The sequence below is a fragment of the Biomphalaria glabrata genome, chromosome 13 (genome assembly GCF_947242115.1).
Source record: "Biomphalaria glabrata chromosome 13, xgBioGlab47.1, whole genome shotgun sequence".
Lineage (NCBI taxonomy): Eukaryota > Metazoa > Mollusca > Gastropoda > Planorbidae > Biomphalaria > Biomphalaria glabrata.
In genome coordinates, this window is record NC_074723.1 from 8,968,407 (window position 1) to 8,996,397 (window position 27,991).

The 27,991-nt window shown below is 33.3% G+C and overlaps 1 protein-coding gene across 5 annotated transcripts; it reads right to left on the minus strand.

Annotated features, from left to right (window-relative positions):
- Positions 1 to 597: 597 nt before the first annotated feature.
- On the minus strand, positions 598 to 27,976 carry LOC106071955 (trichohyalin-like). 5 transcript variants are annotated; one of them, XM_056007882.1, is made up of 14 exons: positions 27,817 to 27,974; positions 27,502 to 27,591; positions 20,796 to 20,858; positions 20,180 to 20,318; positions 18,797 to 18,890; positions 18,077 to 18,227; positions 17,451 to 17,517; positions 14,070 to 14,181; positions 12,185 to 12,220; positions 11,393 to 11,533; positions 10,445 to 11,256; positions 8,451 to 8,608; positions 6,084 to 6,158; positions 598 to 5,358 (listed from the first exon to the last, which is right to left on the minus strand). In XM_056007882.1, exons 4-14 carry the CDS (start codon positions 20,299 to 20,301, stop codon positions 5,180 to 5,182), a joined length of 1,947 nt encoding a protein of 648 aa, XP_055863857.1. In that variant the 5' UTR covers positions 20,302 to 20,318; positions 20,796 to 20,858; positions 27,502 to 27,591; positions 27,817 to 27,974; the 3' UTR covers positions 598 to 5,179. The 5 variants fall into 5 exon arrangements, with proteins under 5 accessions (XP_055863857.1, XP_013087647.2, XP_013087646.2 ...); XM_013232193.2 differs by lacking the exon at positions 27,502 to 27,591 and having other exon boundaries at positions 27,817 to 27,976; XM_013232192.2 differs by lacking the exons at positions 27,502 to 27,591; positions 27,817 to 27,974 and adding an exon at positions 22,790 to 23,079 and having other exon boundaries at positions 17,463 to 17,517.
- Between the last annotated feature and the right edge of the window lie 15 nt (positions 27,977 to 27,991).

Sequence of the window (27,991 nt, forward strand, 5' to 3'; positions counted from 1 at the left end):
TGCACACTTTTTCTTTCCATGTGACTTTCAAGATCCTACGGAGACATCTCAAATGGAATGAGTTCAGTTTTCTCTCTTGCCTTACGTAGGTGGTCCATGATTCACTGCCATTCAGCAGTGTACTCCTTGTAGACTTCCATTTTGGTCACCGTAGTTAGCTTCTGGTTTTCCCAAACTCTTGGCCTGAGTCTAACAAAGGTTGAGGCTGCCTTCCCTATGCGTTTTTTTATCTCCTCTTCTAGAGACAGGTCATCTTTAATTGTGGATCCCTGATAGCAGATAATAGAAGTGTGTAAATGCAGGCCATTCTTTTTATTAGAAAAATGAATTATTTTTGTTTGTACTCATGCCTTTTACTTGTATGTAGTAACAGAGCTTTTAAAATAAGGTGTCATTTCCATAAAACTACATTGAACTAGAAGTGTTTTAGCATATGGCATAATTCCTATTGAACTAAATATAGCTGCAGTTCTCAGAGCATTTCACTTATGGTGTCATTTCTATCAAACTACATTCCTTTCCTGTGACCATGACCTCTTTAGCCACATCACCAAGAAGAGGAAAACAAAACGTTTGACAAAACAAATATAACAAAAGTTGTTTCTTATTTGGTTAAGAGTCAAACCATTTATTTCAAACTGTTTAACTGGCATGGTTTAAAATAGAAAAATAAGTATGTACAATGTAGAGTGGCTTCTAAAAGCTAACATCAACAACAAATCAAGATTATTATTATTCAAGACTTTTTTATAAATACAATGAGCTGTGTGGATGTAAAAAAAAAAAAGGTTTAATTTTTTTAAACAATTCTCTTGACCCCAGCCCCCTCCTAAATAAAGGATATAAATATCTATATATAAATATAAAAGGGCACACTTAAAAAATGTCACAGTAGTAATATATTAGATCAAATTTGAAGTTAAACAAAATAAAGTGCCAAATAAAAAAAAAAAAATTTTTGGCTCATTACTATGGAATGTTTGACTAGACAGAAAGGTGCCATCAAACAGCTGAGGCTGATGACAGGCTATCATTAAAAGTCAACATTGAACTCTGTGATCAGCCGTTATGAAAGAATGAAATGAACTGAGTATTGAGCCAATTGGTAATCTCTGTAATGTTTTCGCAAGACCAATGTCATCCAACGTTTGTCGAAACTGTTTTAAAAACTGTAGCCCTTTCAGAAATATTTTTTCATATATTTGCGTCAAAATTAGTTCATAACTTAATATCCGTTAAAAAAACAATGATGAAGGATTGAGCAATGAAGCTAAACAGATACCAATCAAAATTTTAAATAATATGAAAGTAGAATCAAAATATTACTATGCCTAACAATCTTTTATTGTCCCATCTTTGGTTGAAAGGCAAGGTAAGTTATACAGTTATTATACCTAGTATAATGATTAAATCACATTCCAAAAACGTTTGCTGCTGTGCTGTATTATAACCCTCGGTAACTTTAATATTGTCATAAATATTTGAGCTAAAATGATTGGAATAATAATTATTATTCTTGTGTCACAAAACAGGACACTATAGTGCCATAAAAGTTATAACTCCTAAAGTAAACAGAAATGACTGTTTGACTATTTGGAAAACAAATATACTATTAAATAAATTTAATGATATACATTAGCTCTTGAACTGTCAATGTGTGTCATTTTCACAATCTTAGTTAAGCCAAACAAAACAATTGACCTGATCATGTGGCAGCAAAAAAAGCTAAAATAAAGTTTACATTTTTTTAAGCTTAGAAAGGGATCGTTCTTGATCTAGACTATTCTAGACAGATCTCAATGGATATAATATCTACTCAAGGGCAACAAAAATTAATTCACAAAGATAGGAGAATTTTTCTTTGTCAATCCATAACCTGAAGTTATAATAGAAAAAAAAAACTAAAATGTTCTTGGGGGCAGGGAACAGCTTATTCTGAAGGAAAACTTGTATGGAAGTAAAATTTTCTGTGAATAAATGTGCAAAATGAGATTAGCTAAACTAAAACTGGTATGTAGTGATGTGTTCTAATGTAGAAACTAAGTCTTGAAAAATTCACAAACAAGAAAAATAAAAAAAAAACTTGGGATATAAATTTAACAAAAATGCTTCAACTATTAAACTCTTAAAAAAACAAAGGTAAAAAGTATTTACAACCAATCAGAAAAAACAAAAAATAACAAAAAATGCCATCCTTATGGGTCAAGCATTAAAGATTCTTCCTTGTCGAATGTGACTGATGCAAGTTTCATCTACAACTACTCACATGATTTTGTTTATATCCTGTCTCTAGAGAATCTTAAGAACAGCTTTTGGCCAGGAAAAGTGGTGAGAATTGGTTACATGAATTTTTGTCACACAACACTCTAACGACAAAAGGGACAGATGAGGGGACAGAAAGTATAAACGTAAAATAAAGTTTCCCTTTCAAACTTTGTGATCTATGGGGCAGATGATGTAAAGGTCATCTGTTTCTATGGCCCACGGCTAACGAGGGTGTCATGTGGCTAGCACAACGACAAACTGCCTTTTACTTTCCCCAAGTAAGGTCAGATACCCATTTCAGCTGGGTGAACTCAGAGGCACCCTAAAGATCCAGAAAGTACAAATTCCAGTCTTCAACAGGATTCAAACCCAGAACCTCAGTCAGTAATCAAGCCATTGCGCCTCTGACAGAAAATATGACTCAGATATAAGAAAATTAAAATCTCTTACGGTGGATGAGTCTTGAACTTTTTAAAATGTTTATGTTAGCACAGCTACATCCACTAAGTATTATGATATTATTTAATCTTTATATTATAAATGTATTTAACTAAAATATGTGAATGTTTATAATTAAGCTACTATAAGATACATATAACTATATATATAAATAATAACACAGAAATTAGATAATGGTGAATGTGATGCTATACAAAGATTAATGTCATTTCCCTTGGACTGAGGGTTGATGTAATGATGAGTATGGCACTGTGACAGAAGTGACCTTGCTAAAGAACTCTTCACTTGTGTTCTCATTTATTGATGTTAAGTACATGTCTACAAGGTGATCATGTGTGAAGCACCCAAATGTTAAGAAATAAATATGGGATGATGAATACATTAAGAGACTATTAGATTTTAATAGATTTGGTATCATGCTGTATCTTGATGATATTTCATTTTAAAAAAATCAAACTTAACAACAAATTAATATGAATAATACAAAACTAAATGCAGAGATACAAATAGAAAGATTAACATACAACATTTGTATTTGTAAGTACTCATTTTTATGAATTTGTAGAATACTAGAATGCTCAGAAGTTGGGAGAACAATATCTTACAAATTTAAACAAATTTCCAATCTTATTTTACAATGTAGCACTGAAACACTTCACAACTTCATTCTAAAAATGCAGACTTGAAACACTAAGTTAATCTTTGAGCCAAGAATATTTTTGTAAATAAACAACCCAATAAATAATTTGAAAAAAAAAAGTTAAAAAAAAATGAGCTTACCACAAAACCATTCCATCAAAAAATCAACAAAAGTTATCAACATGGTAATCCTATAAAGCCACTCATAGTATCACAAATGTAATGGTAAATACAATTGTATCAAGTATAAAATTGAATATGAGCATCAACCTAATCACGCTGAACCAGTGATTTCAAAACTGATAAGCTATAAAGCATTGTTTTAAAATCATATTTCAATATTTCATAGAACCAGCCAGAAAGAGCTTATATTATGAAAAGGGTTTAAGAATTAATATAATCTAATTGAACATAATGCATCCATATTATAAAACCATACTACAGAGATTTAGAGCCAAATCTACCTCAAGAGACTGAAGAGCACTGCCCCCACCAATAAGAGTAGAGGACTAAATGGGATCAATGAACACAAGTCTAGAAACCAGTTCAATGAATTAGAGAGCAATAAGCCTACAAAATAAAAGAGTGTGAACAAAAGAAACACAGTTATGAGTACAGCAGTACACTGATGTGGTCCTTGAGTCAATCAACGGTTTTAAATAGTACATGGTACTTGGACATAACTGAACTAGATCTGTCAATACATGCTTTAAATATTAGATGGTACTTGGACACATTGAACTAGATCTGTTAGTACAAGGTTTAATATACAAAGTACATCAACTTATTCAACTGGATAGTTTTAATATAAATAGTACTGTACATAGACATATTGAACTATATGTAAGCAAGAAAAGATGGTAAATATATATATATATAAATATATATATTATACTTTTTACATATATTACCAAATAACTGGCTAACATCTATGTATATATATAGGTAACACATAACCTTAGCATTCTACAGGCAGAAGTGAGCAATTCTGTACAATAAGTCATCACAAAAAAAAGTGTATATAGTCCAGTCTTTTTATGCACAAATAAACAGAAAAAGAACGTTAACTTTTTGTTATGTATAACAATCCAGTGTTCAATGAATAAAGATATATATCTAGAGAGACAGCTCATAATAATTTATATTTCATTGAAAACATGGAGTTTCATTGGTTTGTAGAATAAACCAAACTTGATATATGAACCAGGCATGGGAATACTTAGTTTCATAAGTTAAGAAGTAGGAAGTGACTTCACTCCAAGAAGTTTATTTACAAACACATGCTTAGCAACATATATTTCATTATTGCAACTTTGACCTCCAGTTATTTTAAGGCACCGGAGATGAGACAACCGTCTACTACATTCAAATGTTTAGGTCAGGGACTAAAAGAAATCAGTTTTCACAGGCAGTAGAATTTTGAACATTAATTTCAAAGACAATTTTAAAGCTATAAAAACAAGCAATGTTTTTCTTTTACTGATTTTTTTTCTTCCTAAAATTGATCATGGGCATTCCAAATGGTAAAATTATAAAATTTCGATGAACAAAACTGTAATTTCCTTAGAAAGTCAGTGTTGTACACAATTAAAGACCTACAAAAAAGTTTTCACAGCCAAAGTGAAAGTGAACATTAATTTACTTTAAAGATGTACATGAGACATGAAGTAGTTTAAAACAATCCGAATCAAACCCCAGATCAAGAAATTGTATACTTACAGCAGCATTAATAACTATTGCTTTTAGCTGTGAGTCAAAGTACTGCACAATATCATCAAAGTAGAACTGAACACTATTATCGAAGAACTGGACGCTATCACTGCTGTTTGCAATTACTTTTGTCTTTCTTGTCACTGCCTGCAGAGTTCTGTTTCCTTGCTTTGTTGCGTGACTTGAGTTCACCGCGACGCTGTCCTTGCACTGGCTGCCAGACTGACATGACAGGCTCACCACCAGCAACAACCACTTTAGGCTGACTCAACAGCCCAGAAGAATCTGACAGTAGAAAACAATTTAACAAGTAGCAGAAATTATTAACACAATGTATTTATTTATGTTTCATAATTAATAATAAGTTCTCAATTTATATAAGTCTCAAATTTGGCTACAAAACTGTGAGCATCAATCTAGTAGATGCAGATCCGGTCTAAGATAGGACATCAAGCAAGTAGATGCAGATCCTGTATAAAATAGGGCATCAAGCAAGTAGATGCAGATCTTGTATAAGATAGGACATCAAGATTATTTGACACATTCCCTAGCAGAAAGCAGGGCTATGAGAAAGTAAGATGCAGCTCTCTGCCTTTGTAGAGATATTTTCATAGTGGAGTATGTCCAACCACTTTACATTTCTTAAGCATATTTGCTACTTAATTATAACTAGTTCTTGAGATAAAGCACTTGTGCATTAAAAAATGTTATTTTGAAATTGAATTAGATAAATAAAATTTTATTATGAATGGTATTTTTTTCTAATGAAAGAAAAACAATTTGATTAGCTTTTTATAATATATACATTTTTAAAGAGTCTGGTCATGTAGAATGTGCACCAGACAGTCAAGTCATCAAGCTGGTCAAGAGATCAAACTCTGCCTGCTGCTGCCATCCCCTGCCATTGTGCAGGAGGTTTGGATAAGAACTTAAAAATTGTCACTTCTGAAAGAACCAAAAACAAAAAATGAAAACAAAAGAAATAAAGAAGAGTTCCAATATTGTATTACCTTGGTAACTATGTATTGGGGCTTTAGTTTTTCTTAGGCTTCCCCTTAGCCCTGGATCCCATTCCAGCTCTCCATCTAACAAACAGAAGAAATACATGAAAACATTGATTCCATTTATTTGCCAACATCGATACAAGCTTACTATTTTCAAACACATATTTAATACAACGTCTACCCATTTTAAAACAATTTCATTTACTATAAAAAAAAAATATGTATTAAGATATTAAAATTTATTGAAAACAATATAACCGTATATAAACAAGAAAAAAAAGAAAAAAGAATAAGGGCTTGGATACTTGGTCAGTCTGAGTGTGGTCACAAATATTCACACTTCAGGATTTACTTCAAGTCATGGTAATCTCAATAGCATACTATACTCTGTTTTTCTTTAATTTTAAAAATCTTTTTGGGCACTAATTAAACATACTTCCTTTCTATGCCCAAACCCTGGTTTATACCTATGTGCTGATAAAGAAACACAACTGCAAAACCTTTTTAGCATTTCAAAAAAAGTCTGTCTTTTAAAAAGACAAAGAAATGGAAGCTCTGAGCTGCAACAAGACACCCAATTTGAATGATGCCAAATCAGCTTGGATCAGCAGCAAATACTAAACATTATTAGAAATGTATACAAATGTTTCTTGGAAATAGCACAAAAGTTTAAAAATATATATATATATAAATAAATCTTTTTTTGTTATTCTTGTGTTATTTTATGTAAGTAACTTGTTATAAATAAAATGTTAATCATGTTATTGTTAAAAAAAATCAAACAATAGTTTTACTTGAACTGACGAAGTATGATGTTTCAAATGTTAGAGTTCAGTTATTTTTTTAATCATAATTAACTGATTTCATTGAGCGTTTTTTTTATTTTTTGTTAAACAACAACAAAGTATACAATATAATATATTTGCTACACATAAAACATGCATGTGTATGGTAATCTCCAAAAGCTATGATAATACGTAAATTATGTGAATAAAGTATTGTGACAATAAATGGTTGTTTTCTTCATAGATCAGAAACTGAGAGAAGGGGGGAAAGTGAAATCAAGCTGCAATTTTTTTTTTTAGCAACAAACAAATATCAATGTTACAAAAGTGCCACTTTTTAGATATCTATTGAAAAGGCAAAAGCTCTGGCATCAGTAGGATCAATTCTTTGGTCATGCTCAAACAAGTTAATTAGTATGAAAACAAACTGGCTTGACTCAGACATATTTTAAGACTATCTCATGGAGGCAACATGTGCAAGCTTAGGAATGAAACTCCATAAAAATTTTAAAAAAGATTTTATAATGAGCCTAGCATTTAACACGCCTGTTGATTTGTTACCAGGATATACACTATTTTGATCAGTTAACACACACCCCTTTTTTTTAATCCACTTTCAATAAAACAGCAGGAACCCCACATTTCCCTATTTTTTTTTTATTGCATTTTTAAAATCTTTTTAAATCTCTCCACTCTCCCACATAGTTTTCTGGCAGGAACCATCCTTTTTTTTTTCATTTTAACTGAAACAGCCCAGATTCATTGCTTCCCAACTATTATACTTTAGGCACATCTAAATTTCAATTAAATGGTTTTTAAATCTGTATTAAATGCTAATGCAGCAAGTATCTATTGTTTCAATTATATCTTAAAAAATATGTTTCAGAATATTTCAATAGAACTATAAAAGCTTATTTAACTAATAATAACTAACAAAATTGTGAAAATCAACTTTTGTTACACTGAAGTGGAATAATGGAATATTGACACTGAAGTGAAACTTTAAACTCTTGTTCATTTTAACATGGAGCTATAAACTTCAATACACCGAAGTAACAAATTTACCAGACTAAAATTGCCAGACAAAGTTCAAGTTACAATAGATGACAAACAATAACAAAAAAGAGTAACATGAATTCTACATATAAACGCTTGATAAAATACTACTTAGTTGTTACAATGTAAAATAGCCTTTCATGCTTTCCTTTTAATGTTATTTAACCTTTTGGTCTCTAGCTGATACATGGTGTGAATGGGAAAACAAAGAGGAATGTGATTCAGAGTTGCTTAGAAATGTGAAGTTGAAATAATGTACCTAATAAGTATAACAGCTTAGCATGTAAACAACATAGTGAGCTTGTCAACATAGAAAGAAAACAGAACTTTTGGGCAAAATGGGAAGGATGGTAAAAATGCAAAAAGGAAGTTCTGTTCTTTTTCTAGGTGGACAACTTGCAGATTATTATCTTTTATAATGTGCTGTGTATATAACACAGTTTCTAAACTACAAAGATCTTTCAAACAAATTATTTTTTTATATACAAAAAAAATCACTTCAAAGTTGACATTCTTGTAAAGAAACTCTCACCAGCTTGAGGCAGTGACAGCGAAAAGGGGACGTGAGACTTCAGCCTGTGGGCCTCCTCTCCCAGGGCAGCCTCCGGGTGTCGACGCTGGTAGGTGGGATCAATGGCAGCGGCGATGTTAAACCCCGCTGAGCCATTGGGGTAAGAGACATGTGGCGGGCTATGATTGGGTTAAAACAGATTTAGTTAGACCTCCCTTTAGTTATTAGTATGCAAGTGTTAAGTTTACTGCAAAGTGTTAATGTGTAACAATAAATTAATAAAATAAGAACCAAAAAAAAGAGACAAACTACTGATAGAAAGAAAAAAAAATATTTCAAGTTTGCATATATATATATATGATTATCTTTAGAACAACATCTAAAATTAATGTAATATAAGGTCATTTCATATTTTGAATCATGGGGGAAAAAAAAGAAGCTATCATTTTTTTTTCACGTGGATGTGAAAAAGGGGAAATTTTTTTTACTGATAGTTAATTATTGATACTACTAATTATTGATACTACTTGTACTGATGAATGTTAGTAGACATTTGTAGAATTTTCTGCATAATTCTGAGAAAAGTTTCCCTTTTTTAAAATAATAATTCAAACATTTTTGAATAAAAATTACTTTTAAAAAGATATTTATATGGAATATTTATGAGTTAAATTAAATCTGTTTATAATTTGTTGGGTACATTTATTATATAAAGGATCAACTCTACTCTGTTGGGGGTAATATTTAAAGGTGTCTCTGTTTTTTGTGTAATATATCTATATATATGAAAAAAGCTCTGGCAGGGTCAATGAATGCAAATCAGGTTTAGAAGCTGTCCAAAACGGCTCTGGCTAACACCCCAAACAGGGCAGAATCAGAGCTTCAACAGTTGAACATGGAAAGAGGCAAAACTCTGCCTGGATCCAAAAGAGCTTCCAAACTACAAGTAGACTAGTTGAATAGAGTGACAGCTAGGATATTGACAAGAGAAAACTGATTTCAAAAAATGGAACTAGTAAAGTGGCAAGAAAATGGACAGTTGATGCAAGAATGATCAAAATGGATTTAAAACAATATGAAAATCTATCACCTCACCATCCTTCCTAATGTACCATTCCAACACTACATTTACTGAATATAACCAACTGTCAGTATCAAAGTCACTGATATATATAAGCATGTTTGTGAGAGTTACATAGTGATAATAACAGCAAGCAAATATATAGGCACTGTATATTTATCACCATCACCATGACAACAACTGGACTCCTAAGACAAACATGGATATTGTGTGTATATATATTTATATGAAGAAGGGGTAATGGAATCTGACATATCAAGCATTGTGTGAATACATTTTAATGAAAATCTTAAATAATATATTTAAATGATTAATGGTACTCTCATAAAAGCCAATAAAATTGTCAAAGAAAGATTTTCTGAAAGCACATGCCCTATAGTTGAAAAATTGGTATCTATCTAAGAAAAGTGATAAGGATGTTAAAAACATAACATTTGTATTGGTTTATGTTTATTTAAGAATTCCCAGTATAAAAATCAACACTGTAAATTTTAAAATTTTGTTTTATCATAAATTTGCCTAGAAATTATTTTTTTTTTTACATACATATATGAAAGTTATGTTAGGTGACTAGCTTGAATAAAATTTAAAGTATTTTAAAATAAAAATTAATAGTAACAAGATGTTAAGACAAAGGTTAATTATTATTAAAAATTATTTTCCAGTTTTACGAGAAATTTAAAATTGAATTTATAATTTGTTATTTCTTATTTGGAAAAATCTAGGAAAAGTATCTGCATTAGGACCCCAGAATTTGGAAGAACCAACTTTAATAACATCATTGGTTTCAACTATTATGGAAGAATGTTACCTGTTTATTGTTTTGATATTGGCTAATTGCATGTTCAAACAAAAAAAAGAGTCAACGCTATTTCCATTTGAATGAATCAATATTTCATTTCATCTTAGTTAATCTCATTGTATGGTCACTCACCTTTCCTCTTCATCTGTGTAATAACTTCCAGATGCTGACCTTCCAATCTGGTGTTGCTGTCTGCGAAAGGCTTCCTCTTCCTCTTCTTGAGACCCCAACCACTTGAGGACCTCAGCACTCTCTGAGCTTCTTAACTCCTCTCCATGAGGAGCATTGTGTTGATGCTGGTGGCTGTACACATCGGGACTGATTTTTCCAGAACTATGGAGATGGGACCTACTTTCAGTGCCCCTGCTGCCATTGCGTGATGAGTTGCTCTGCTGACCATGGGCTCTAATTATATCCATTGTATTGGCTGAGCCAGACCTTTCCTGTAAAGTTGCGTTTCTGGCAGGCAATACATTCAGCTGCTGTTGCACAGAAGAGTTTTGAAGAGCTAGGATCCTTTCGTGGTCCCCTGCTGCTATCCTTCTTGCAGACTCCAAGGTGGACATTCCACCACCACCTGGTCCAATATATGCGGAGCGGGGACTGGACATTGGTGACACCAAAGGTGGAGCCATTTGATGCTGGGCTTTTGAATATTGCTGATTGTGCACAGAGCCCAGTGCTGAAGATGTACCATGGCTGGAGACAGCATCCCTGCCTTGTGAATGTACTTGACTACTTTTGTCAGAAGCAGATCTGGCCGGAGGTTGAGAGTGGGGTGGAGATGGAGGCGAGTCAAAGGCTTGAGTGTAGCTGTTGCGTCTGTAGCGATTATGTCCACTGCCACTCGTAGTGTTAGGAGGTGGTGGAGAGTCTGAGAGTTGCTGTAAGTGTAAGGTGTTAGCAGATGCTCCAAGAGGTAATGACTCAGCAGCTTGTTTTCTCTACAGTACAAGAAAAAAAAAGACACCATTCATATAAGACTACATCATATTGTCTATATGAAAAAAAATAATTTGTAACATACGCAAGCCAAAACTAAACTTAAATAACTGTGTCTAACTATCTTCTACAAATTACCTGTGCTTCTTTCTTTTGCTGGTGCTTAACTTTAGCTTTCTTCAGCCGCAGCTTCTCCTGCTCCTGCATCACCCGAGCCAGCTGTTCATCCTGCTGTTCTATTTGTCTCAGTTTGTCTTGATCTACCTCCGCCTTGGAGCGCTGAAACGTTCAACAAGTCACTCAATATATTTAATTAATGTAGTAATTTAATCATGAAAGAGCTTAAAGTCAGCTAAGGTGGCCATTTTTAAGAGTCCAACACATTTTTGGGAACAAAAAACATGTATAATAGTTATGTTAAGTTAGACATTTTAGCACTCAGTCAGTAAGTGGTTTTATTTTAAGTCATGATTACATGCATTTACACTTATAGAGCAACAACTTGTGTACAAATTGTGTGTACATTGTATACATAGCTTTTAAGGTTTAGAGCTTTAAAAGTATGGTATGTAAATGTTACCAATTAATACAAAAAATATTTTTATCTGTTTTCTAGTTGTATTTTGTTGTAATCTATTAATCATTATTATTAATTAATTTTAAAAAATATTTATTATTATTTTTAAAAAATTAAAACTATTCTTTACTGATGATCTCTGTACTCGTCTATGGTTGTGAAAGTTGGACACTGAAAGATTAATCAAGCTTTTGAACGTAAAAGTTACAGAAAAATTATGGGTATCAGATACCAAGGAAAAGAAGACAAATGAGTTTGTACTTGAACAGCTGCTTACAGGAAAAAGGAGAGATTTGGTTACACAAACTTTTATAGCACCACTATCAGTGTGCTATGAAGGAAATTGGACTAACCTTATGTTCTTGTTCTTGCAGCAGCCGAGCCAACTCCTAATAAGAGTCAACAAAATAGTCTACATTTAGTCATTGTACTCAATCAATTAGAAAGTAGGTCAACTAGATCAGTGTTTCCAAAACTTTGTCCTTAATGGAACACTTTGCACATTCTGAGTATCTAGCTTAACAGTTTGCTTATTTTTTCAAAAAGACTAATTCACATGGTGGCCTACAAGTTAGTTATTGCAGAAGTTTGTTGAACACGTATTCAGGCGTTAGGTTCCACAGAACACAGTTTGGGCAACACAGAACTAGATCATTTACAGGTTTCAAAACATTACTGCTACTAAGTCATTACATGTCAAACAGATTTTAGATTAATAGATAAAATGAAGATCATACAAATAGATAACAGATGGAGGGAGGGGGGGGGGGGCTGTAGAAATAACACAAATTTTCTTTTTTTTTTTTTAGCTCTAGAAGTTGGTGTGACAGGTGGGGGAATGTGACGTGTGTTTGGCGCGTTTTATGTCTAGGGGATGATTATTTTTAAGGCTATCACACACCAACCTATCAGCATATGAATCGGGAGCAGGCACGCAATGAGACAAGCAATGAAAGATAGATACAAAAGTTAAAAATGAAGAATATTTATTTACATAAATATACATATAAGAATAAAAAGGGGGAGGGTTTGCATCTATCTCTAAATAGTACTATGTTTAATCATCACTCTTGCACTTAGTAAGAGAGTATGTCACTTTGTCCTCTGACTTAGCTGGTTTTCCTGTTGATGTTGCAACTGGCTGTGTCCTGGCTTGAGGTTCTGCAGCTGGAGATGGCGCTCTAGCGGATAGAGGGACGCCGATGATATAGTTCTTGTGGAGTCTCAATCCCAAGTTCTAATATCTGTAGTGGGCACAGTAGGGCGGGTAGCCGGCTACCGTGGGCACAAGTGTACTGCGGGCAGAGCTGATTCTGTGGGCAGCGTAGTTGACAGGATTTGTCCAGTGAGTTGCAGAGGGTTTGGCGTAGCTATGACGTCTCACACAGATCTGGGTCTATAGGGACGTCGCACCTAACAAGTTGACAGGTGGGCTGTCGAATAGGCGGGCAATGCCGATAGCTCCAAGTAGTAGAGTTGAGTAGTGTCGTGTAGACACTGAACAGCAAATAGCATGTAGTTGAGTAGTGTCGAGCAGACACTAAGCGGCGGATAGGCAGGTAAATAGGCAGACACCTGAGGGAGGCACCAGGTATTCCTCTAGGAGAAAGAATGTATGAAGTAGTCCAGTCTCGATAGCTCAACGACAATGAGAAATAAGAGAGTCTGGCCTGATTTAATTTACCTTATATACAGGCCTGGAACAGGGGCGGAAACAGGAAACGTCATAGGCCAGGAACTTATCTTACATGTGGGTGAAGTCCGACAAGAGTCGCACCTTGGAGTATCACGCGGTGTATTGACCCGAGTAATCTCTTAGATCAAAGAGAGTCGTGGGAGAGAGGGGGAAGAAAGAAAGACTGACTCGCATTCCACTCAAGGTGGTGTCAACCGCGACCGTCAGTCAGACATCCAGCGGATAAGACAAAAGAGATTGTGTGATTATCTTTCCCCGATCAAGGGCAGATAAATAAGAATGGCCTAGTTTTCTCCAAGGTGGTGGACTAAGGTCTAGCCTGGAGAGAAAAGGTGGTGCGGGTGGAGAATTTAGGGGTAGGATGGGGAAATAATTAAAATAAAATAAATAAATAATGAAAAATAATAATTAATGCTGTGATAAATTTGAGTGACTCTGACAGCGAGTTTTTGACTTGTCACAGTTGGATACTGGAAAGTCCAGATTACTACTAAATAAAATACAAAACTATTTTGCAATCCAAAATTTTATTAGATAATAACCTCATCTTGACTGGCTTGTATTTCTAGCCTGGTAAATTCATCCATTTCATCTGGTAAATTGTAAAAATCACTAAAGTCTCCGTCATCTTCAATCCGACCTGAGGGAGTCACTCTGAGGAATAAGAATAGAAAAGGTTAAATGATTGATGGAAACAATTTTATTAAATAAGCCTAATGTTGTTTTGTTTACTTTACATTTCTTAAATACATATAATTAAAAGTATATTTTTGTAAGACCATAATTTCAATAATGCATGAAAGAAAAATTTCTAAAATAATTTTTGATTACTGTGGATATTCCATCCATTCAAAAGCTTGAAATAATAGAAACTATTTCTCATCCCTTAAAATAGGAGCAACAGAGCTGTGTGTCTACCGAAGATGATACTATTAAATAATGCAAGTCACATGTTTATTTTAAGTGTCACAGCTAAGTGATCTACAATAATCTTCATTCAGTTACTTAAGAAATGAAAATAAAATTTAAAACCTGTCAGGATTCTATACAATTTCTCTTAAGTGCTAGATGTTATTTTCATTTTTGTTTGAAATTTATTTCAAAACAGAAATTCAAACAAAAAACTATATTGAAATATCAGATTATTTATGAAAATTGGTTTTGAAGTTGAAGCCAAATTTTCAAAAACTATTGTTGTAAAATAGATTTGGAAAAAGAGCTTTAGAAAATGAATTTCTTGAATTGTGCCACAGAAAAACAAAGAGAAAATGGGTAGCACCAAAAGACTAAGACTAAGACTAAGACTGCTTTATTGATCCTTACGGAAATTTGTTGTGATTACAAGGACTCGTTTCTCATATAAAGACAACACAACAGAAAAATACACATAAATACAACAGACAACATAAAGAGTTCATTCAGCGACTACACACAGGTATCTTGGTGCATTTCATGTTCCCTGATCAATGAGTGGCGGTGATAGAGTCTGACCGAGTGAGGTACAAACGAGTTTTTGTACCGCTCCGTTCTTGTTTTGATTGACAGCAGTCGCCCACTTCGCGACGACCTGGCGTAGTTCTGATGGAGCGGGTGGCCGTTGTCTTCCAAGATTTTTTCGATTTTTCTTAGGCACGTTTGTTCAAAAAGTTCCTTTAAATGTGGTAATGTTGTGAGTGTAATTTTTGATGCTTTTTTAATGATGTTTTCTAGACGTTGCAACAGTTTAGATGAGGCGTTGCCTTGCCAACAACTTATTCCGTATGTTAGCAGATTTTGTACAGTTGCGCCGTAAAATGTCTCAAGGATCTTCTTGTTTAATTTAAGTTCCATTATTTATGACATCCTATTGCCCACTGGTAGTTCTCTACTTTGAAATGTGTAATATATAATTCTTAGCAGCCGCTGTAACAAAGTTTTCTTTCTTTACTACTTTAGTCACTGCATGTTTAACACAATGATCACTGTCTTGCTGGTACTATGTCATTTTAGTCATGTAATAGAAATGCTTTGGTCCTGAGTTCAAATCTGGGTGAAGACTGGGATTTTGAATCCACCCAACTCTAATGGGTACCTGAATTAAGTTAGGGAAAGTAAAAGCAGTTTGTCGTTGTGCTGGCCACATCACACCATGCTCAATAGCCATTGTCAAAAGAAATTGATGACCTTAACATCATTAGCCCTATAGATTGCAAGGTCTGAAAGGGGAATTTTATTTTATAGAAATGCTAGTTCTAGTGACTAGGACATCTGAGAGGTGCAGGTTCCAATGATTGAGATTTAAATAATTTCATTACACTGAACTTGGTTTGCAGTATCAACAGGCACAACAATTCTTTCAATAGTAGGACACAAAATAATTAAATTGAAAAAAATAAGTCCATATCGAGAGTACTGAACTTTCATTTCTCTCCCATTTTTATATACTCATTCTTTATTTTAATTTTCTAGAAAATAAATCATCTAAGAAAGGGGAAAGAAGCAGATCAAAACAAAACAAACTACAATTTCCTGTAATGTAATGTCACAAAACAACTTCCCTTGTTATTAACAACAAACAATGCCTCTTTTGCATGACAATACTCAACTTCTACACTAGCATCTTATGCATAATAAAAAAAACCCCACATATTTCTAAATATACATAACAAATGTACCAGTGCATGATATTTTAAGATGTTAAAAGACTACAATAGATAGAGAAGAGAAATACTGACTTATAGACATTGGAAGTACAAAGGTGCAGTTTATTTTGGTGGCCACATTTGCATGTAAGTCTTAACTAATAGATATTAATAGTGATGTGTTATTTAATATTAATAGTGATGTTATTTGATATTAATAGTAAGTTGTTATTTAATATTAATAGTGATGTGTTATTTTATATTAATAGTAAGTTGTTATTTGATATTAATAGTTAAATAGTGATGTTATTTGATACTAAGCTGTCCAGTAACCAAACTGCAACAGTAAAGCTTCAGACAAACAGAAGTAACAGAAGAATGCCTCCTGATTTGATCCCCCCACCCTTGCCCACCAGACTTTCTCTGTAGCTTTAGTTTTTTAAAAAATGACAGTTCACAACAACATAATAGATCCTGACACCTTTCATTCAGTTAAATAATGAAGACTAGAATCATTATTACTAAGCAAGTTCATTACTGTGAAATGTCACTACCACTTGATGATAAAGAGAATAAGTTAATAAACAATTTAAGTAAAAGTTAGTTATAAAGAGATGTAAATTAAGATACTTTTGGTTTTAAAGATAAGTAAATTTTATGGTTTGTAAAATGTATAATTCTTGTAAGAATAATACTAAATCCATAGAGACTGTCACAGCTTTGAATGTTCAAGAACTAATTGAACAAACATTTTCCAGTTCCTAAGGTTATTTTTAGTAAATTTTCATTTTCCAATTTGATACAACTGAACACATGGTCTAATTCAATATAAAACATAAAACAAAAAAATTTTTTACATCACTTCCTTAGGGGCCTTACTAATAAATCATTTAACAGATAATACCACATTTAAAGTTTAAACAATAATAAAGTCCTTTTTTTTAGATTACTTTTCTTTAAACTGAATTTTTCATGTAAATGCTAAGTGTATAATGTTAGCAAATATTGGGAAAGAACCATACATATGCAAACCTTCAACCAAATGTATAGTAAAGTGTCAACATTGAGAATTTTTTTCAAAGCAATGTGCATAAACAATGAAACATGAGAAACATTTTTTTTTTTTCATTTTGATTCAACCATTTCCACCTGATAAAAAAAATGAAAACATTTTTGTTAGAGAATGTAAATCCCCTTCAACTAGGTTCAAGAAACTGAAGCAGTGAAACTGTTAGAGCAGCACTAGATGGCCTAGTGGCTGCTGAAACAGTCCTGTGTTAACAGCGCTACAAACTACAATACCTGGCCCTATACCTAGACACTCCATTCAGGTTTTCAACGCTCTCAGTAAGACGCTCACTGGCACCATCTATATAAAAAAAATTGATTATTTCAGGTCATGAAAAACATTTTTTCTTTCTTTTAAAATACAATTTTAAATCTTTTTTTTAGAAACCATAAAATTATGTACATTTTTATGTTTTATTAAATACTACTTTTGTGAAAATGAATTCCAGACGTTTCTCAGACTAATCTATAATTCAAAAACCTTGCAACGGAGAATTTTAATTAAATAAAACAAAAGATTAAACAGTTGATCTGTTTACATTTCCCCCTGTCTAACAGTGCACATGCCAAAAACAGTAATTTCATGACATAACTGAAATTCAACTAAGTCCTATTACTTTAACAGTTGTCTAGATCAAGATTTTAAAGTGTAAAGCACAGATTTACAATGCATTTAGATCTAGATGTAATCTAGATAAATCAGATCTAGAATATATCTACAGTGCATGTACAGTCTTCACTTAAGGAAATATGAAAAATGTGTTATCTTTAGAAAAAAACAATTGACAAGGGGAACAATTTTTTCTAATATTTTAGAAAATAAAAAAAATATTCTTCAACATAAAAATATGTATAGGTACCTGAACTTAATGCTAATCTAGCTGCTTCAGTGTCTCTAGCTAGCTGCTCTTCTAGCAGTTGTCTTTCCTGTTTCAATTTTTTCTCCCTTTTCCTCTCAAGGTGGCGCTCGTATCTTTTCTTCTCCTTTTCCTGTAACTGTCTAGCAAGCTCCTGATAAATTGATCATGTTATTAATTTCCCTTGACATACAGTCATTTTGATGTAAACTTTTTTTATTAACTGAGCAAAACAATAGTATACAGGGTGTCAAGGATTATTTTAAAGTTAACATTTTCTTTTGTGATTTTACTTTCATAAGTTTAACACACTCCAGAAATACAAAAGAAGCTTTAGTTAATTGAACGGTTTCTATTTAGTATGAATTTGGGTAATGGAACTACATTTGAACATATTTTATATTTTTCTGAATCACATCATTAGCCCCTTCTCTGTAAGGAGAATATAAGATATTCACTAGACATAGTTCCTTCCGATTGCGATATAGATCACTCACTGATTTTTTGGAATGCTCTGCAAATGTGAAGAAATGAAAGAAACCTACAGCATTAACTACTTATAACAACTTAGGAACAATGATTAATTAAGCTAAGTTTTCAACTTGATCTGAGAACGGAAAGTGGGAGAAATAATACTTTCAAAATCTGTACCAGATAGATAGAGTGAACTGATATAAGCTTTGTGAAAAAAAACATAAAAAACTAACAAGTACAACCAATCACCTCATCATCTAAAGCAGCATTAGCTTCAGGCTTAGCTTTTTCATGTTTGAGTTGCTCCGCTATCCTCTTGGCAACTTTCTCATCTTCTTCAGCCCTAAAATTGTTGAATAAAAAAAGGAAAAAATATTTATTTATATTTTCTTTTTTCATTCATTAAAATAGTCAACATGGTGTTAGTCAGGGTTCCTTGTTTATTTAAATAAAATACTAAGATAAACCTAACTTTCATGGTTCATGCAACAAACAAATGAAAACAAACTGAAGGAGACTTGAGTTCAACTATTCTGATAAAATAACTATAATTAGTCAATCAAATTTTTTTGGATGCTATTATACTATAGAGCCTCATTTCAACTTTTTGCTGAGTAAAATCATATTTGCATTATTGTTTATATGCCGATAGCTCGTATAAATTACTGTGAAAATGGGTTTGTCCCATTTGTTAAAAAGTTTTGTTCTTCTATAGAGATAAATTTAAGCATTTATTTTTTTAGTGGGGGCATTTTGTAGTGGAATAGTCATTTAATATAACTACGGTCTCCGCAATGATCTAAGGAACATTCATGTCAAATGTTATAAAGATGGGTCAAACGGTTTTGATTTCTATTTGGGACATACATACATACATACTCTGTAAATTCTGCTTTTAGAAATATTAGATGAAATGAATAGACTATATTTTGTATGTTCATTATTAAAATTTAAAAATTATCTTTGCAAAGAGTAGATTTTAGAATTAGATTTAACCTTAGATTGCAAGATATGCGTGACTTTTCCACCGAGCATACATAATGAAACACACATTTTAAGGTTAATTTTATTAAGTAATAAAATGAATAGACTATATTTTGTACTTTTATGTGTAGAAAGCAAAATCTTATTTGCGAAGAGTAGAGATCTTACAATTAGATTTAGCTTTAGACCCTGAGATGTTCTGGTTGAGCATGCATGACCTTTCGGTCGTGTCTCATGCAAACATGGCTAAATGACCCCGATACATGAAATTGTAATACTTTCATAGAGTTGGGCAGCCTTTTTTTATTGGGTCTTCAGTTTATTTTAGGACTACTTTACAAATATGTTAGTTTTCCTGTTAGGAACATTTATGCCAAGTATTTATCAAGATTGGTCAAAAGGTTTTTATTTTTCTTTGGGACATACATACAATAACAACAATTGTATTGATAGAAGTGCAAGATTCTTTGTTTTCTTTTTCAAGAGTCCCACAGGTTTTAACATATTTTTAAATATAAGGAGGTTTCCTGCATCTTCTAGAATTGTAGAGAATACAAAACCATGTAAATTAAAAACTGGTATACTTGAATATTTATTAAAATATAAATTTAAAAAAAAAAAGCAAGAAACAAGACTATTGATTCTTACATTGCTTTAAGTATTGCCAGTTCTTTCAATCTTTCCTGCTGTCTCAAAATTTCTTCCTCAGATTGAACTATTTTTGCTACAGGAATGTCCTCACGAACAAGGCGCCGGTTATAGCGATTCATGCCATAATGTTGATCAACTGTAGATAATATATATATGGTTGTAATATTTTAATATAACAAAAACAGTGTTAACATTTAAAGCACAGGCGGTAGTTAGTACACAATCTCACTTGAGTTCACAAATATAAACAAACACTAGGCACGACAACAGATTTAAACAAGCATATTTACGACAATGATAAAACAATATTTTTTTTTAATAATAAGTAAAGTTTCCCTTTCAGACTTTGCAATCTATATTGCAGATGACGTAAAGGTCATCAGTTTCTGTGACCCACAGTTAACAAAGGTTTCATGTGGCCAGCACAACAACCAACTAACTTTACTTTTCCCCAACTATTGTCACATACTAATTAGAGTTGCAGAATGCGTGGACTCAAAATTCAAAATACCAGTCTCCACCAGGATTCAAATTCAGGACCCCTGGTTCGGAAGCCAAGCACTTTACCACTTAGCCACTTTTTAAAAATATGTTTGAAAGTTTTGATACTTACTTTCTTCATTCTGTATTTGATAAGCTAGTGCACCATCCTCGTGTACAGCCCATTGTTTCCGCACTGAAATTAAGTTTAAAATTCTTTTTTTTTTTAAATCTAATATCAAAATTTAGAAACTTAATTTTTTTCTCTTAAATTCAAAATTAAGCAGAAACATAGAAAATAATGGTAGATCTTCTTCTTCTTTGTTCTCATAATGGTAGATGAATCAGAAACTTTTTTTTTTTGGTTAAGTTTTGTGGAAAAGAGGACTCAGATCCTGGAACTAACAACAATTTTTGTTTTAATTTTGTTGAAAGATTACAGAACATACATGCAGAAAGTTTTAGTTATCTTGTCTTTTAAAGGTTCAAATTTTAAATACTTTTATACGTGCGAACTTTATGATGCTAGAAATTTATCATAGTACGACAAGTACAAGCATAGATAATTTTTTACTGTTGAAAAATTTACTAATAAAAAATTGGATAAAATGTGACAGCAATGATCATAACATACATTAGCAGAAACTATCTCTATTATGCATTATGTCAAGCCTTGATAACATTCCAACTTATTATCGTAAATGTTTCATTTCAAGGGGATACACGCTGTTTTTTTTGTAAAATTGTGCTTTCTTTTTTTATTCAGCCCGTTTTTTTTTATCAAGGATATTTGGATCTCAATACAATATATATATATTATAAACAAAAACAAATGTTAGGTGACAAAATGATTGAATCAAGGAAATCACTTTAAGACATTAAAAAAATAATAATAACTATTGGTAGGAAAAAATCAAATAATATGCAATCTCATCCATTTTAATACACAAGCTAATAACAATTAATTTTCTTACTTATAACAAAAAGTAAAGTTTTAGTGAGACCCTTAATTCACTCAAAGTCTATGGATTTGTTTTCCGTACTTTAAACCCAAATATCCCAGTAATAAAAATAAAAAAACTTTGACAATTGTAAAGAATGAAGACTCTTCTGTGAAATAATGCACTGCTATTTATTTGCTATTTTTGTCGATTGTGTAGAGCATACAATCCTGCATTAAATAACCAACTCACTCATCTTATTATAGCCATTATGAAATGGAAAAAGAGCTGGTTGGACAGTTAAAATCATTTCTGATAGTAGTTTCACTGTCCCAGATTATAATACTTTTGTTCCAGTAACAATAAATTTTTCAAGAAGGATAAAATTAGTGTGGTTAAAAAAAATATTTTAACTTTTTTTTTCAACAAAGTAGACATTAGAGGTCTTATTCATTTACAGCCACTTAGTCAGCATACTGTCAGTTTGAACTTTTTAGAGAACTGCCTTATTATTCTAACTACACAGTTTTAAGTTTACTATTCGCTAGAATTAAAGATCTATTATAAATAGAATGAATCTATTCTAGTTCTAGATATAGACCTACTACTTTACTGGTGTATCCTAGATCAAGATCTATGTCTAGACATTCTAGACTAGAGTAGAGCCAGCTAGAATTATAATACTAACCAAACCAAATAGTCTCAACTTAGAAGTCAATAAATTCAATAGATTTTAAATTTAACATCTAACAGGTCTATTTAAATATCAAAACCTATTGATGTATATTTTAATTTTAGCATTGTTAATTGTATATATTAAATTCTATCCCAAGTGGATGTAAAGTGTTTCTTTCACTGTATTAAAATAATTGACTTAAGTTGGAGAGACGATCAACAAGTGAAGTGAAGAGCTTAGCCTTCAAAGCTTAGGCCCCTTAATTAAAAAACCCTAAATTTTTTAATATAACAAGACTAACAAGTAGTGAGTCAAGTGTAACACAATCATTATCAACAACCAAAAAGTTAAAAAAAAATAGATCTAGATATAGACTATCTAGTAGTTAATTACACTGATTCACTTGTGATTGAGAATAACAGTGAGTGAATAATAATGAATTTCATACAAGTATTCGAAGTAACAATTTCAATTTTGAATTTAACAAAACAACAACAACAAAAAAAACACCTTCTTGAACTTTTCCTTTTCGGGGAAACGTTGGTTCATCGTCCTTAGCTTCTGCCATAACGATGAATAATAAAGGCGAAAAAGATGTATGAAAAGAAAGTATCCAAATAAATGATTAATGATATTTAACCAGAATTTTTACATTGCATCCTTTTCCTATTTTTCTATGTTCGCTAGAGATTTTCTATTATTCTATTATCTTTCTAATAAAGCCGGAAGTTAGCTATTGCAATTTTGTTCAAGAGTTGTCTCTAGCTATTCCACTTGTGAACTGACCTATATACAATTCCAGAACTGAGTTGTTTGCAAACCAAAAACTAGATTACAAAAAAGTTTGTATTATCACGATACAATTAATCAATTAATCTCATGCGTCTCCCCCCCCCCCTTTATTTTCTCCAATGTGTCCGCCTATAATGGATCCGCAATGCAGGTAGATTGAAAGGGTTCAACGTTTTCTGCAAGAATATGTTATTTTGGTGACGTGAATAGATGGAGAGTGGGCCTATAAAGAAAAGGCGGCTTGATGCCTTCCACACGTTTATTCATTTATCCGCCGCTTAAGCTACTTATCAATCATTGAGCAACATTGATTCGTGGAAAATTCAGGACCACTTGAGTACCACTTTGCATGAATAAGTACCACCAGCGGTACATGTATCATAGTTTACAAATCGTGTTAAATGTAGGCCTACAAAAATAAATAATAAGCCAACAGTGCAAAACAATAATTTTGCCATTTTTAGAACAAAGATTATTAAGAACATACAAAACGGTGCTAGTGAATGAAAATGCAATATATACTTGGTATATTTCTTTCAAAGTAAGGGAGGCTACTCCTTTCAAACCTTGCGATCAATAGAGGGTAGAGGTAAAGGTCATCTGTTTCTATGGCAGACGGTTGATGACGGTGTCATGTGCACAAATACAATGATCAACTGCCTTTACTTTCCCCAACTAATGTCCGGTAGCCTACCTATTAGACTTGAGTGAACTCATGGGGTACTTTGATTTGAACTCGAAACTTCTCGTTTCGGAAGCCAAGAGCCTTATAACGATCAGACCTCATTTGGGTGTAGAAGGGGTAATGGATACCTATAGCCTAGCACTCTACTTCCTGAAAAAAAAATTCTCTCCTAACTGACGATACCAACGTTGATTATACCAGAATGTGGTAAATAATTACGGAGAGAAAGTGAGTAATGGCGCCGAAACCAGTAAGTTTAGAGCAGGAAGGGCTCATTAGCCATGGCTGGCCACCAAGTACCAACCTAGAAGAAGGAAAACTCTGAATCCAAACCTCTGCTGCTTTGCAGCTATACCCAAACATTGGAAAGTCAAACCTGAGGGGAAAATCATGAGCCGACGACCCTCGCAGTACACAGTGCTACACCATTGCAGAGCATGCGACAACGCAGATCCGAAACTATATCAGGATTTGCGGTTCCTTTGAACACATACGTTAACACATAAGCTAAGGCCCAGGCATTCATCCCATTTCTATGAGATGATCTATAGTCCAGGGCCGCCTTATATAGGCAAACCAGACAGCTCCGATTGGTGGGAGCCTCGCAATGGCTAAAAAAAAAAATGTAGAGAAAAAATGCCAAACTCGGATCTTATCTTATCTTATAAAAGACATATTTTACTTTTAAAAAAAAAAAGATGATGATTACGCCCTACGCATGTTCCTAGGTCAATCTAGCCAAATCTGAACTATAGCAGCCTAGTAGGCCTACTCTATGCGTAGATCTTAGTCTCTACTATGACGTGTACGGAACGCTACGGTAATTGCGCAACATGAATATATAATTTGTTGATGCAGGAAAGTTATAATTCATTGCGTCATTTTATTTTTCCTTTCTTTTTAATTTTTCTATTTTAACTGGGTCCACCTAATTCACTTTACCTAGGGCCTCCAATTACCTAAGGCCGGCCCTGCATAGTCGCTTCGTGGCTCAAGGAGGCCATATATATTATTTGTTTGAAACTGGAGTTCGACATACAAACAAAACGGTCAATATTTGTGGGGGATGGGGAGAAGAAACGTACACGTCTGGTTGTAAGCTGTCACGTGATCCAAATGGATGTTTTACATGCATGCTTCATTGCTTCTGATGTTTTAGAAGTTTATTACGTTCTAGCCCACACCTCCCGCAGGACGAAGGTTGATGGCGGCGGCCAGAGATTAAACCCGGAACCATTGATAAGACTACTAGGGTGCAGAAAGTAATTAAAGAAAGTTTTTCTTGTACATTGATTCTAGTTGTTTCGTGTCTCTACTAAGAAGCGCAAAGAATGCAGGGGGAGGTAATTAAACCGAAAGTAAAGTTATCTTCTGTTGTTGGAGAATTCTGCCATTTTCTAGTTCTGTCTTGGCAATAGGGCCTATAGTTGCCTACTGGTACAGGGGAAGACAATACGTGAGGTTGTTCCATAAATTGTAACTTATTACTTTGAAATTTGGTTTTCAATTAAATTAATTATATTAATTATATGCATTCTAACTTGGAAATATGTGTATAAAGTAATTCCATTATTTCAATTGGGATAATTAAATCACTAAATTTTGTAAGAGTAACGACATGTCGCTGTTTCCCCACTAGTTCTAATATCCCAAGCTCTGCGTGAGTCACTAAACCTGTATTAGGAAACACGAGACTGTATTCACCACCAGACACCAACGTCACACTATCAAATAGCCTCACTAGAATCTATGTGTGATAGATATTGTCACACAGCGTTTGGAATTACATCGTAAGCGTAGTTGAAAATGTGAATTTGAAAAAAAAAAAAAAAGGTATTAATATATATACGAGAGAATAATAAAGCAATATATTTAAAACATTAAACCGTCCGGTGAACGAAATGTAACTTACTGTAATATAATGTTGAGGAGAAACTGAGGTATGAACGTATATTTTATGTGCTATCGTACACATTTTCTGCTTATTTTATAAAGGTTATATATTATTATTATTATTATGTTAAATTAGAAACGAACGCTACCAGGGTCGAGTTCGCTAAAGAGAAACAAAATTCATTGTAGTCCCTTTATTATTATGATTATGATTAAATAGGGCCTACAGCAAATAAAGAAGATGAATTTCCCACTTATGGCTTGAATTTAACTAACAATATATAGGCCCTAATTATTTTCAAACTTAATTTCTGTTTTCGATGCTACTTCCGTGCGTCTATAGGGTAAGTAACTCTATTTTTTTTCCCCAGACCTTGCCGGTCCATGAGTAGTGCGAAATTTACAATAGTGTGGTCAAATTTGAGTAGAAAATCATCTTAGCACCACCTCAACCAACCTACACTACATTGCCCAACATTTCAGACTTAACTTATGATTTTGTGTAGACTTACAAGTAGAGCTACCAGACGACTGAACGGCATAAGGAAGACAGGAAGAAGGACAGGGCCGTAGACACTTACTAGGATCCTCTCCACATTGGGTGCCAAACTGTCTCCAGTGAAATCTGTCACCAGCAACGTATTCAGCCTTTTCCCAGTGTCCAATGCTCTCCTCCACCACAATTTATACGACGACGTCCCTATTCGCGCTTTCCTTATTTCAGACTCCATGTCACTGCTAGCCCTGGAATGCGCGATTCATTCCTGCGGAGGACATGTCTCGCAAACCTGTCGACTCAATGGAGAGTTTACTTCTTATGTCGAGGAAGTAGCAAACTAAATGCTGATCAGCGTGACTTCTTTTTCAAAATAACACTTCACAGGTGTTCAGGAGCTCTAAGTAACACGTTTCACTTGAAGAGTTGTAAATATACGAGCACAACTGTTACTGTATGAGGTTGCCCCCCCCCACACACACACACACTACCTCTTAAAAAACTGTCATCTTTCTGTCTTACATTTGCAAACTCCGAGGAGAACAAAAAAGGAACATAGCATTACAAAGAAGAACACACACACACACAAAACTATGAAAACTGATCTTACACTATATTTGATTTAAAATGGAAATAAAAGGAAATAAAAGGTTATATTTCTCAGAGACACCAATTATTCCCAGTGGCACATCATTATCGCAAACTTACTGTTATAACTGCCTGCACATTTTTTTGTTGTTGAGATAGTAGGCTACTCACTAGAGAGTCTCTTTCTTTCTTTTAACCCAATTCTCGCTCATCTAACACAGACTGCTCTTTCAACGTAGAACTATTTCCGGAAATAGTAAAGGAAAAAATCAGGGTAGCAGGTTTCTTAGGAATAGCCTTAATAAGATAAGATTACCCGTTCAAGTAGGAGGTTGTCAAAATGATGTGTTTTCATCCTTCTGTTATTCTGGGTGAGTTTGTGCATTTATACAGGAAGATATGAAGGATTGAACTCGATCGATGGATAACATACAATTTTTGTAAATAACGGAGTGAAAATACCAGACATTTTCACAATATAGGACACCGCCTGCAGGACGAAGGTCAGGACCTCGAAAAGGACGTCTGGTAAACCTATGCATTACTTGTTAAACAACTGAGAATCGATCGCATGAAAAGGCTAGATGTCATCGTGATTTTGTGTGTTAATAGCCTGAAGATATGATATTATTGCATTTTATAATTTGATTCGGCCATTACAGCAAAATCCAGACACTGGGACATTTTAGGCAGATCCCAGCCGGACGGAGGACGGACGTCTGGCAACCTTAGGTATAAGAAAATTAAAATATGCAAGGTTTTAGTGACCTGAAATATTTCATTAATGTTCCAGTCATTCCGGCAGTCGTACGCCATCAAGACCATCTGTAAAATAATCCACCATCATTGGCCATCAAACTAACAAAAAAAAAAAAGCGAAATCTATAAAACATAAGCATATGTTTTTTGTTCCTAATTCTTCTCTAGACCCAGAAACAAATGTAAGAATATAATAAACGGAGTGACAGTTGAAGGTTGTGTAATTTTGTAGAATAAATAAATATAGGCCTACAATAATAGGCCCAGAATTAGTCACAATTAAATCTAGGCATTATAACCCAAGAACATTTCAAAGATTCCTACCAATTGAAAACATGTAGAATCTCCTCAGACGAAACCTTAGCCTCAATGCCCTGTGTCACCAGATAACGTTTTCGAGGATCTTCCACTCGGGAGAAGGAAGCCAAATATAACAACACACACCAAACTTCAACACAGTTGATTCTTATTTATAACTGTGTCGGCAGCCATTAGTGAG